This window comes from Microtus ochrogaster, chromosome 10, assembly GCF_000317375.1.
Source record: "Microtus ochrogaster isolate Prairie Vole_2 chromosome 10, MicOch1.0, whole genome shotgun sequence".
In the NCBI taxonomy this organism is placed as follows: domain Eukaryota; kingdom Metazoa; phylum Chordata; class Mammalia; order Rodentia; family Cricetidae; genus Microtus; species Microtus ochrogaster.
Window position 1 is genome coordinate 67,499,788 of NC_022016.1, and position 12,788 is coordinate 67,512,575.

The following is a 12,788-nucleotide window of genomic DNA, read 5'->3' on the forward strand; positions in this document are numbered from 1 at the left end:
TCTGAGAGTTCCAGATCAACCTGGTCTACATAGTAAGTACCAGGTCAGCCAGGTTATATAGTGAAACTGACTAAAAAAAAAAAAAAACCCAAAAATGTATTTCTACCATCACCATAAACAACAAAACATTGATTCTGTTGTCTTAAAACAAATCTTATTTTATTTCTAGAGAGGTGAGAAGATGACTAAGGAAGAAGTAAATGCTGTGATAAGTTTGGCTGATGTAAATGCTAATGGAAAGTTTGACTACATGAAGGTAGATGAGCCCTTATTGATATGAACCTGCATGCTGTGAAGGGAATCACTTTTAATTTTCCCCAGTGCTGCTAATGTATAACTGACAAAATGGTGTATATTGATAATGTATACATAGATGCTGTTGATACATGTATACATTGTGAAATGATTAGACCATATCAGATATGTGTGTTTGTTATTATTGTAGTCAACCAAGGGCCTCATCCATGCTCAACATTGTACCATGAAGCAACTCCAGCCCTTATACAGTGTTTTTTTTTTTTTAATATGGACAAGGGCATAGTTATAAACTGAATACTCATTGTAATTTTAATTTATCCTCTTCAGTCTCACAATTATGATCTGATGATTATATTTAAAATAGTATAGGGCAGGCATCCCTAACCTCAACATTCAAAATACGAAATGCTTCATAATCTGAAGCTAAGTTTCATGTGTGAGCCATGTGAGGCCTCCTAAAAGTATTGCATGAAACTTCCTCTGGCTATTTGTATAAGCAGTATGTGAAACATAAATATATTTCTCAGTTAAGACTTAGATACCATAAGATATTCTATGTATCTGCAAATGCTCCAAAATCTGAAGTCATCCAAAATACTTTTGGTTGGAGCATTTTGAATAAGGGCCACTCAACCCATATAACCAAGTTAAAATGCATACAGGTATACAAACAAGCATAGAGACTCCCTTCAGAAGTGAACCTTTTCTGGGCTGGAACAGTCATAAAAATTATTTAGAACAAATGCAAGTCTATGTGTCTTGTTAAAAAAAAAATAAATCACCTTTCCTGGTGTGCCATTCATTTTCACTCGGAGTGTGACCTCACTGATTGATGGCCACATTTCACTAGGTCGCTTGGGGCTGGGCAGTCTGGTTCAGGGAAAATAACATGAACAACAAGTAAAGTAAGAAACACGTTTCATTGACTGGCCTCCTCCTTGCCTACTAATGTGATATGCCTCCCTCGCCTCCCAGAGGTCGGACAGAACATTTTCCCCACCAGCTGACTTTCTTCTATTTCCTTTAGTTTTGTAAATTATATATGACAACCAGCGAGCAGTGTCTCAGGACTGCTCGAGAAAGACTGGAGGCTGACAGTAAACTAAGACGCCAACAGTTTGGAAGCCACATGGAAGGGTCCCCTGAAAGAGCACCAAAACCGTCACCTAGAATCATAAGAAAAAATGACCAGGAAACCTTCTTAAGTAAAGGTATTTACTTTCAATACTAAAATTTTCTTGATTAGAGATGATGGATCATAATTCAGGCAACAATTTCTTTCATTTCTAGTTATCAATAATAAAGTAAATGAGACCGTACCTAGACTTTCTTAGCAGTAAAAATCTACTGAAGTAAAATTTTATTATGAAACTTCACTTGGCTGTGCTCATTATATTTTATTTAACTAAAATTCCAGACTAAAAGATGACATATTGAAATAAAGAATCTTACATTAGTAGCACATAAATTAAAACCATTAAGGCCTGATCTATATAAAGCTCTAACTGCATTTCAGTAGGAAGAACAGAGTGAAATGAGAGTGGTAGACTGTGTGGCCCTGTGTCTAGAGATTAACTGCTGCCAACCACTTTTCATAGAAGACCAAATCTCTTCCTTTACAGGTGACGCAAGCCCTTCCTTGCTGTCAACAACTAGAAAGTTCAAAACATCTGTTTCCTTCACAATTACCATGAGTGCTAATAGTAACCGAGACTCAAAGTTAACAGAGCCAAACCTAAAGGTACAGTACTTTAAATGAACAAAATCAACTTTTTCTGAAAAGTATCTGGCTTTAAGATCATTAATAATTATTGAATGTTCACAGGGAACCAATGGAGTTTGTGAACTAATTTGAGTTTTTCCTATAGAATGCAGTATTTCTATTTGTAATATTTTAAATTAGATTTTATTTATGTATGAAAGAGTCAGCTCTTTCCTTGCACCTGGTGGAGTCAGGACAGAATGTGAGTTGTGCACTTTGACTGTAGACACCTTTGTCTGTTGAGCTATATTGCTGAGTTTGGTTATGATGTTTTAAAGTAAAAAGAGTGAGCAAGAATATTATTATGTATAAGGTCTTTAGTTTGAAAATGGTGACTCTTCAATTTTTAAATTTGATGAATAGATTAATTATCTATGTACCTTGACAAGTAAAATGTTTTGTTTTACAAATACTTTCCCTACGTATTGTGTAAATAAATCATCCATTCAATATCAATTCCTGTGAGAGAAAGACTACAAAGTCACTTTGCTAAGTCAATATTTGTTGAGTGTTAATATTGATCTTCTTCCTTTGTTTTCCCTTTTTAGACTCAACTTTTACTAGTTTTCTTTCAGCAGAAAATAATAGCTACAGAAATATAAAACATTAACTGGAAACTGCTAGGATACATTAAAAATGTGCACCTGGAGACCTCTGTAGAAGGGGGAAATGGTTATGACCACACACTAGAACTGCTGTTAGAGAACTGAACTGATTGTTCTCCAGAGCTGCATTCTTGTTTCAAATAACAACTCTGTATTTGTTATTGAACTCTGAAGTCCCTTATATCTTTAAATTGCTAGACAGTGACATTTGTTCTATATTAAAATTTTAAAACATCATCTCTAAGGAATTTTGCTCTGACTGTTTAGGAATCTATACACCCTAAACAATTTGGTGTGCATGTCCAGTTTGTTCACACATATTTTGTGTTTCAACAGTATTATTTTTCACCAATAGAACCTGTTTTCATTTTGTAATTAAGTTAAATGTTAAAATATTAGCCTGATTATGATTTACCTAATTCTAAAGTTTAAATTTAGTCATCATGTAGAGATATAAATATTAATAGATTATATTGAATCATAAGATTTTTCTTCTTGCCATTAATACAGTTCCTTTAGGTCATCCAACAAATAATTTCTTTCTTTCTCTCTCTCTCTCTCTTTCTTTCTTGTTTTGTTTTTGTTCTTCGAGACAGGGTTTCTCTGTAGCTTTGGTGCCCGTCCGGAACTAGCTCTTGTAGACTAGGCTGGCCTCGAACTCCCAGAGATCTGCCTGCCTCTGCCTCCCGAGTGCTGGGATTAAAAGCGTGTGCCACCACCACCCAGCCAACAAATAATTTCTAATAAAGTAATGTGTGTCAATTATTTTGCTTGGTGTAAAATATGGACTTGAATTGAAGAAATTTCCATTTGATTATTATCTATCATATGCCAAGGTAGCATAGCATTGTATTTCATTGTTATAATACATATTTATTGATTGAATACTCTGTTAAAGAGTTTTCTTGGAACTGATCAAAGAGCTCAGAATAACACACCTGAAAGTAAATTCTAGCTATTCCCCTAGTGACTGTGTAAATGGGGGCAGGTTTAACAACCCCTCTTTTGAGTCTGATTTTCTTTAACTATAAATTGGGAATAACTTTATTTAATATATTTTAAAGGATCTAAATTCTTTGTTTGTGTTTATTTGTTTGTTTTTTGTTTTTCAAGACAGAGTTTCTCTGTAGCCTTGGCTGTCCTGGAACTAACTCTGTAGAACAGGTTGGCTTCAAACTCACAGAAATCTGTTTGCCTCTGCTTCTCGAGTGCTGGGATTGAAGGCCTGTGCCACCATTGCCTGGCCTAAATCGATTTCAAAGCATTTAGCATAGTATTAGGGACATAGTCACTTAAATTTTAAAAAAAAAGTATTATAGACCTAAGACATGACTGCAGTTCTTTATATGGAAATGAAATGAAAGTCTAGTCTAAGAACAGTTCTTCTGGAATTGGATTGTGAATGGAGATGGGAGAAGACTTACCTGAGAGGCTGATAGCCTTATCTGTGTGTGTAGTGATGCTAGCTTGGCCTAGGTAGTTATTGAGTGTACTAGGAATGGGAGGGTTCTAATAGACAGTCCCAGGATTAGTCTGCAGGCCTTAGTGGTTATAAAAGAAAAAAGAGTCTGCTTACATTTTTCACCTAAACATCAAGAAGGAATGTTGGTGATGATTGAAAATTAGATTTAAAAAATATTAAGAATTTAATTATTAAAAGAAGTTGACATACTGTCAACTTAAAAATGTTGTTTACATTTATTCCTTATGTGTGTGTGCACCTACAGCAGAGTGCATGTGGAGGTCAGAGGGCAGCTTGTTCTCTTGTGAGCTGGTTCTCTCCTTCCTGTTTGTGAATCCCAGGGACTGAACTTAGGGAAAGTACCTCTGCCTGCTGAGCCATCTTTGTCAACTTTTTCATTTTAATCCCTCATTTTAATATAAATATTAATTTCTTTCAGAAATGTTGGCCCTGCATTTCTTAGCATTCTTTGTTTATTATATGGTATTTCTTAGATGAAGTGACCCAAAATTACTGTTATTTTGACTTTTGAGACAGACTATCCAAGGCTGTATAGAGATTTCCAGTGTAATCAAGGATAATCTTGAAGTTTTGATCCTCCTGTTCCCACCCTTATCCAAGCGCTGAGCACATTGCTAAGTGAGCCCGTGCTTTAGTCTGAGGCTTTCTGTCACTCAGCAGGGGTCAGCTCTTTCTGTTGGCATTTTACTTAGAAGCAGTTTTATTTTTGTAGATGTTAAATACATTTGTGAAATTTTAGGACCATTCTAGTATTTGGTTGTGAAAATACAAGAGAAATTACTAATAAGACAGCTAAATTAATCTTCTTCAAGTACTTTAAGAAAGTTGGTACCTCAGTTTGTGTGGGACAGGGAAGAGTGGGATTGCACAGAAAGCGAGAGGCTTCAGAAGTGTGAATTTGTTGCCATGGGGCAAGTATAAGCCAGAGTCTCTCTCTTTGCCCTCTCTCCCTTCCTCCCTTCTTCCTTCCTCCTATGCTTTTGCTCACTTTCTAAGAACACATGGTCTTGCTGGGTTTGTCCAGGCTGGACTTGAGCTCGCAGGCTCGGGCAGTCGTTTGTTTCAGCCTCCTAGAGTAGCTGAACTGTAGGCACCATGCTTAGCAGCCAGGTTTTAAATCATATATCCACACATTTATGAAAGATTTGAATTACAGGAAGAAAATAGGAATGTGCCAGTAACTGTACATGTATGACTTCCTATTGCTCATACTTCAACACTCTATCACTATTCCCTTTTTAATTTTGGATTCTATCTAGTTAGGTTCAGTAATATTCAAGAAATGTCAAGAATTTTCCCTTGAGAGAGGAATACCTTTAACTTCCTTGCTATAAACCAGTCACTACTGAAATTAGAGTAGGCCACAAGTCGTCAGTGGTAAGCTCCAGAGATGTAACCTGCCTGTTTATACTCTTAATTGGGATTTGCCTAAATATATGTCATCTAAACATGTTTTTAGATATGTATATGACACATACCATACAACAATATATAGTATACATACATGTATCATACAATATCAAGCTGTATGTATTCACAGCATGTTATATATGCATAAACCATGTACATGTGAAGCATACCATATTTCATACACAAATTTCTCTACAAAACAGTACAAGTGCATAATACAATTATGCATATAAATATATAATACAAATTGATAATGACTCAGTCTTAATGTTGTTAAAGCACTAGTTATGTTTCCTTTACAAAATGTTAATCAATTGATCCATCAACTAAAAGATAATCCATATCAGTTTTCCTTCATACATCATCTGCTTAACCTTTTATTTTAAAGAATTCTTTAGTGACAAAAAATTAAGAGCGCATTTCAAACAACGAAAGCGAATAGCTTCCTGAAAGGGCATGACACCAACTCTCGGTAAAGAGTGGTGGAGATGACAACCTCCCGTGCTGTCACGGTGTCAGGTCTGCTTGCGGTAGAACTGTATGTAAGGACAAGAGTTTACCAGAGCTACCCAGGAAAGATGAACTTCACTAATTCATTTGCGATCACTATTTTCTACTTTAAAATCTGTAGGTTGTGTCTTTAGTATTTCCTTATTTCTTATGAATGGGATAAGTAAACCATGTGTCACCAGTGAAGTCCTTTGCACTTATAGGAATGTTCTCAAATTGGTAGAATCTAGCACCACCTCATGCCCGCTCTAAGAATTACAAGCTGTTTTATTTGTCAAAAAATGTATTACACATAGAATTTCCTCCTCTGTTATGCTAAAATCATTTTAAAACTCAGTGTACATTCATAAACTCAAACTGTCAGCCGTATCTGTATTCTATTTAGATTTATTTATTTAAACAATTTAGACAATTTCTCAGTATTTTTTTTTTTTTTTTACTTTTAATTTATAGCATGTTGGTTTGGATTCATTCATTCTTAGGGTGTTAGTCTGAACCCAAGATTCCTCTCCCCCCACAAAAAAAGCAAAAACAAAAAACCTTTGTGATTGAAAGTCTGTTTTAAATAAAATTCAAGTTGAATAGCACTGTATGTTTAATAAGTTTTGTGAATCTAAAGAAACCCACTTGTTTCTTTATAAGCAGTGCTGCGCAAGGTTTCCTAGTGATGTCATTTACAGTTCTTCTTTCGGGGTCAGTCGTGTGGCACTTGCCCTACCTTTGTGTAGGGATGCCCTGCTGTTCCAGGCCTGTTAGCCTCAGTGTAATATTACAGTATGGAGTTTGGCAGTCTTCCATAGAAACTTACAAATTCTTTTTCTTTCATAGCATTTTTTCCAGAACTGGAACATGGGAAAGATATCTAATAAAAATGCTAACCTTCTCAGCTAGATTTTTAAAGCCATTTCCTGTCAGCCCTTGGCACTGCCCCCAGAAGAACTGCCATGAACAACTTCTCTTTAGTTTCCCAAATGTCACAAATCACATTAACTACTAATATTCTAAACAAAGTACATTTAAGGAAAACAAGTTCTTTTAGGGCGGTGAGAAGGCTCAGTAGGTAGAGTCTTGACAACTTGAGTTCAATCCCCAGATCCCAGTGGTAGGAGGGAACCAGCTTTAAAAATATGGAGAGCTGCTGCAGGTAAGCTAAACACTTAAGTTTGTTCAACCATTAAGAATATAAATGATAATGCTCCATCATTGTATCATTTACTGTATATGTTTATGTTATATATTATATTATTGATTTATAATAGAAACGTGAAACTTCATTTAAAGTTCACTTTAGAAAATCATGGTAGTTTTTTGTTGGTGTGTTTTATTTTTGAGCAAGGGTCTCACTGTAGCCCTGACTGGCCTGGATTTCTGAGTATGCCAAAGTGGCCACAAACTTGCAGACATCCTCCTATTTCTGCCTCCCAAGTGCTGGGATTATAAGCAAAGTTGCTATGCCCAGTATTCATGGCAGATATTAAATGCAAAGTAGATCAGAACTCAGAATACAACTGGTAGATGGGAGAGGAAGACTTCTGAACTGTGATATCATGCCTGCTGTGTTGTTTTCCAACCTTTGCCTCTCTACCAAAATGGATGTCCTAGATTGCCTTTAGACCCTCTCTATCTTTACAAGGAGCTGACATCTCTGATGGGAAGTTGCAAGATCTGAAATTCTCCCAAGCCCTCCAAATTGTAAATAGTAACCTGATGCCACAAGCACAACACCCCACACCTGCCCTCATGCGATGGCTGCACCCCAGCTTGTGGCACGTGCTGCATACTTAGGTGCTGTGGGACAGTGGCTTTACCCTGTATAGATTTGTTTCTTGTGCGTGTTTAATAAAATGCTGATCGGCCAGTAGCCAAGCAGGAAGTAGAGGCAGGGCAATGAGAACAGGAGAATTCTGGGAAGAGGAAAGGGTCAGTCCGCAGTCATCACAGAGAAAGCCAGACACAGAGCAAGCAAGATGAGAATGCCTCACTGATGAAAAAGGCACCAAGCCACGTGGCTAATAAAGACAAGAATTGTGGGCTAATATAAGTTATAAGAGATAATAAGAAGCTTGAGCTAATAGGCCTACTAGTTTATAATTCATGTAAGACTCTGTGTATTTCTTTGGGATGAACGACTGTGGGACCAGGCAGGACAGAGACCTCTGTCAACCCTTAGGCTATGTGTAAAAAACGTGCTTAAGAAATGGTGACTCTCCTGTTCAGATTTGGGTCTCATTCCAAAGATGTCATGTCATGTCATGTATAAACAGCTATTCCAAAACCTGAAGGAACAAAGCAAAATTTAAAACATTTCTGGTTCTCAAGATTTTAGAAAAATACATGCAATTTATATTTGACAATTATGATTGATTTATTTTATGTCTGCATTTTCTCTCCTATGTTTGTACACTCCGGGAGGGCAATAGGTATGTCTGACATTTCTTTAGGGTCGTCTCTCATTTTCTCATCATTACTATGCATGCTGAAACATTTAATAAATATTGTTTGAAAATGTTTCCCTTCATTTCAGGACTGGCAGTATGTGCAGTCAAAAGGCTGTTTCTTTTTAGAAGAAGATGGTGAAGTCGTTAGTCATCAGTACAAGATGCACATAGCTCAAAGATCAGTGCTTTATCTAACAATTAAACCATTGAATCTGAGTCAAGTTGACGGCAAGTTTAAATTATTTATTTGTTTATGTTTGTATGTATGTGTTTTTGTTTACTCATTCATTCATTCATTCATTTGAGGCATGGTATCACTGTGTACCTCTGGCTATTCTGGAACTCATTATATAGACCAGACTGACCTTGAACTCACAGAGATCTATCTGGGAGTAAAGACTGAGGCTGCTTTACTTATCTATTTTTATTTTTAAAATACCAATTTATATTCTCTGAAAGTACTTTATATTTCCTAGTCCTACTTAAGAAAATAATCTGCCCAAGAAATGTGTGGTTTTATTTAGTTTTAAATTTTTTCATTGTGTTTATTCTTCATATATGATGTTTAGTTAGATAAGTACATTTTAATACAAATATACTATACAGTGAATAAATCCCCCCAAATCCTCCTTGTCTTCCCATTTTTCCCTAGTGCCTTTGGTTAACCTAAGCAGTTTGACTTCTACTTGTATGTCATATATACATACAGGATCTTATGTGTCTATATAAAATCTAGGAACCTGTGTTGGCAAGACGGCTGAGCATGTAAAGACACTTGGCACACAAGCCTGATATATTTAATCTTTGAAACCCATGTAAAGGTGGAAATAGAGAAATAACTCCATAGAATTGCCTGTGACCTCCACACATGCACTATGCCATATGACCTCCTCCACAACTTTTTCTTTCTCATCATGCATACACACTAACAATATATTTTTATTAAAACCTTGGAACTACAATTGAGAGAAAATAGATGATAATTCATTTACGATTATCTCCATTATATTTATCTTCCTTCAGACAACAGAACTTGACTATTCTTTACACTTAAAAAAAGTTTCCATCTGGGCCAGGCAGTGGTGGTGCATGCCTTTAATCCCAGCACTCGGGAGGCAGAGGCAGGTGAATCCCTGTGAGTTCGAGGCCGGCCTGGCCTACAAGAGCTAGTTCCAGGACAGCTAGGACTGTTGTTACATAGGGAAACCCTGTCTCAAAAAACAAAACAAAACAACAAAAAAAAGTTTCTATCTGTGTGACTGCATGTATGATTATACCACACTTTCTTATCTGTTCCTCTGTCATTGAACACTTACACAGTGCTGCTTATAGACATTGATGCACAAATATCGCTATAATATGTTGAATTGGAGTCCTTTGGGTAAACCGTCAGCTGGGTCACATGGTAGATTTGGTTTGAGATTTTCAAGAAACTTCCATATTGATTTCCATGGTGTCTGGCCTGGTTGACACCAGCACTTTAGAAGGGTTTCGTTTTGTTTACATCCTTGTTGGAAATACTCTTTTGCTCAGGAGCATTTTGGCTCTCCAGAGTGTTTTATGCTTCCATAAGAGTTTTAAGATTGTGTTTTCTGTTTCTATAAGGAATATCATTGGACATTTGGAGGGCATTGTCTTGAGTCTCTGATTTTGATACAATACCCATTTTTACAACATTAAGTCTTAGCGTCAGTAACCATGGGAGGTTTCTTCCTCTTTCAATGTTATCTTCAGTTTCTTTTGTTTTAAAGTTATAAAGATGTTTTTATTTATTAGCAATTTTTTTAAAAAATAATAAAGCTTATTAAAAATACATTTTTCATTGTAAAAGTTTTTTGTCACCTTGGTTAGGTGTTTAAGGGTTTCTTGTTTTGAGGCATTGTGGATTGATTATTTTCATGGTTTGTTATTGTCATAGAAGATGGCTACCGGGTTTTGTTTGTTAATTTGTGTACTGTCACTTTGCTGATACTGTTAGTCTTTAGGGTATCTTATATATAATATTTTATCTAGAAACAAGCATTCTTTTGTCCTTTTTAATTTTAAACTTTGTTATTTAAAAATACTTTAATGAAACACATTTCTCAGCCTGAAGACTATACAACTCTGTAAATCTCTATATAGTTAGAATAGCCATTCATTTCTTCCTTAGTCCTAACATTTAGCCTTTCCTTTTTCATTTTCTGCATGTTGTATTGCATCTACATGTACATTTGCCTATATCTATATAATTGTATGTAGATATATACAGATATTATTGCCTAGATTCTACATGTGAGAGAGAGATGGAGGTTCTTTTTCTTTCTGAGATTGTGTGACCTTACTTAATAGTATGCATTCCAAGTTCATTCATTTCCCTGCAAGTTTTGTGATTACATTTTTCTTTAGAGAGAATAGTTATTCATACACACACACACACACACACACACACACACACTGTTTTCATGACCCATTTATCTTTTGATGGACATGTAGGTTGATTCCAGTTCTTCACATAGTTAGTAAAGCAATAAATGTGGAGGTACAAATATCTCCATGGTAGAGTAAAATAACAAGTCATATGGTGGTTCTATTTTTAATTTTTGAAGAAATATCCAAACTATTTTTCAGGATGCCTGTATTAGTTTGCATCTGAAAGTATTCCTTTCTTGCCCCAAACTCACAATATTGGTGATAGGCATTCTGGCTGGAGTAAGGTAGTATGTCACGGAAGGTTTAATTTGCATTTCCCTGATGCCTGGGGATGTAGTTATGGAGCTGGAGACATGGCTCAGCAATTAAGAGTACTGACTGCTCTTCCAGAGGACTTGGGTTCAATTCCCAGCACCCACATGGCAGCTGACAACTATCTGCAACTCCAGTTCTAGAGGATCAGACACCCTCACACAGACATATATGCAGGCCAAACACCAAATACACATAAAATAAAAATAAATACAAATAGTTATTAACCATTTGTGTTTCTTTAAAAAATATTACATATGTTTGCCTGTTTATTGGTAGTTTTGTTTCATTGGCATTTTATTTCTTCAATTTCTTATAAATTCTGGATATTGTCTTACATGTAGCTGGTTACGACTTTTCTCCCACTCTCAAGGCTGTCTGTTCATTTGCTGTACAGAAACTTTATATCTTGATGTAGTCCTGTCCTGTTGATACTGCATTAGTACTTGTGCTATTGCTGTTCTATTTTAAAAAGTTCATTTTTCTACCTCAATGTCTTGAAGGGTATCCCCTATGTTTTCTTCTAGAAGTTTCAGTGATTCATGTTTTAAATCAAGGTCTTTGATCCAATTTGAATTGATTTTTGTACACAGTGAAAAATAAGAGTCTAAATTTATTCTGCAGGTGGGAGGTCAGTTTTGACAGCACATTGTCAAAGAGGCTATCTTTTCTCCAATGTATATTTTTGCTTCTTTTACCAAAAACAAAATGGACATAGGTTTGTTGTTTTGTTTTGAGGTCCTCTATTTTATTCCACTAATCTGTTTTTGTACCAGTCCCAGGCTATCTGTGTGACTATAGTTCTGTAACACAGTTTGAGGTCGGGTTTCGCAATAGCTACATCAGGGTTCTTACTCTTTACTCTTCCTTTGGCTATTCATGGTTCTTTATGCTTTATACAAACTCTTGTGCTGCTTTTTCAAAACATGTGAAGTTTTGATAGGTGTTAAATTAAATCTATAACTAAATTTGGTTAGTGTTGTCCTTTTCACAATAGCAATTCTGCTAGTGCAGGAGTATATAGTGTCTTTGCATCGTCTACTGTCTTTTTTGATTTCCCTTTTCAATACTTTGAAGTTTTCATGGTAGAGATCTTTCTCTTCTTTGGTTAGATATATTCATAAATTTACTTAATTCTTTGGAGTTGTTTTAAATAGAATATTTTTCCAATTTATTTCTCTGCAAGTATACCATTGATATAATTTTGTAACCTGCAGTTTTACTGTTAAGTGTTTATTAGGTTCAAGAGCTTTCTCGCTGATTCAGTAGGGTCTTTTAAGTAAAGAATCATGCCACCTGCCACTATGGATAGTAGGAAATAGAAATAAGCACTTTAATTTTTTCCTATTTATATCTCACATATTTCTTTCTCTTATCTTATTGCTTTAGCTAAGACTTCAAGCATTATGTTGAACAACAGTGAAGAAAATGGCAGTTATATTTCAAAAAAGCATTACTTTAGACAGTTACTGTGTTATCATTATGCAAAGCAAATAAAAATAAAGTGTCTTTTCTTAGAAACAAAAGATGCTATTTGGTTCTTCATGACATAGACTCAACTTTTCATTTGTTTTTTCCCTTTCCCTCCCTTCCTCCCT

The 12,788-nt window shown here is 35.6% G+C and overlaps 1 protein-coding gene across 3 annotated transcripts in view; it reads left to right on the plus strand.

The window, feature by feature from the left end:
* The window catches only part of Efcab7 (EF-hand calcium binding domain 7), a 53,462-nt gene that overhangs the window by 8,458 nt on the left and 32,216 nt on the right, over positions 1–12,788 (plus strand). For all 3 annotated transcript variants that reach the window (XM_005353456.1, XM_013348504.1, XM_026782242.1), the window contains 4 exons: positions 170–256; positions 1,286–1,469; positions 1,881–1,999; positions 8,553–8,694. In XM_005353456.1, coding sequence (XP_005353513.1) covers positions 170–256; positions 1,286–1,469; positions 1,881–1,999; positions 8,553–8,694 — 532 coding nt within the window. The remainder of the gene's footprint in view (positions 1–169; positions 257–1,285; positions 1,470–1,880; positions 2,000–8,552; positions 8,695–12,788) is intronic.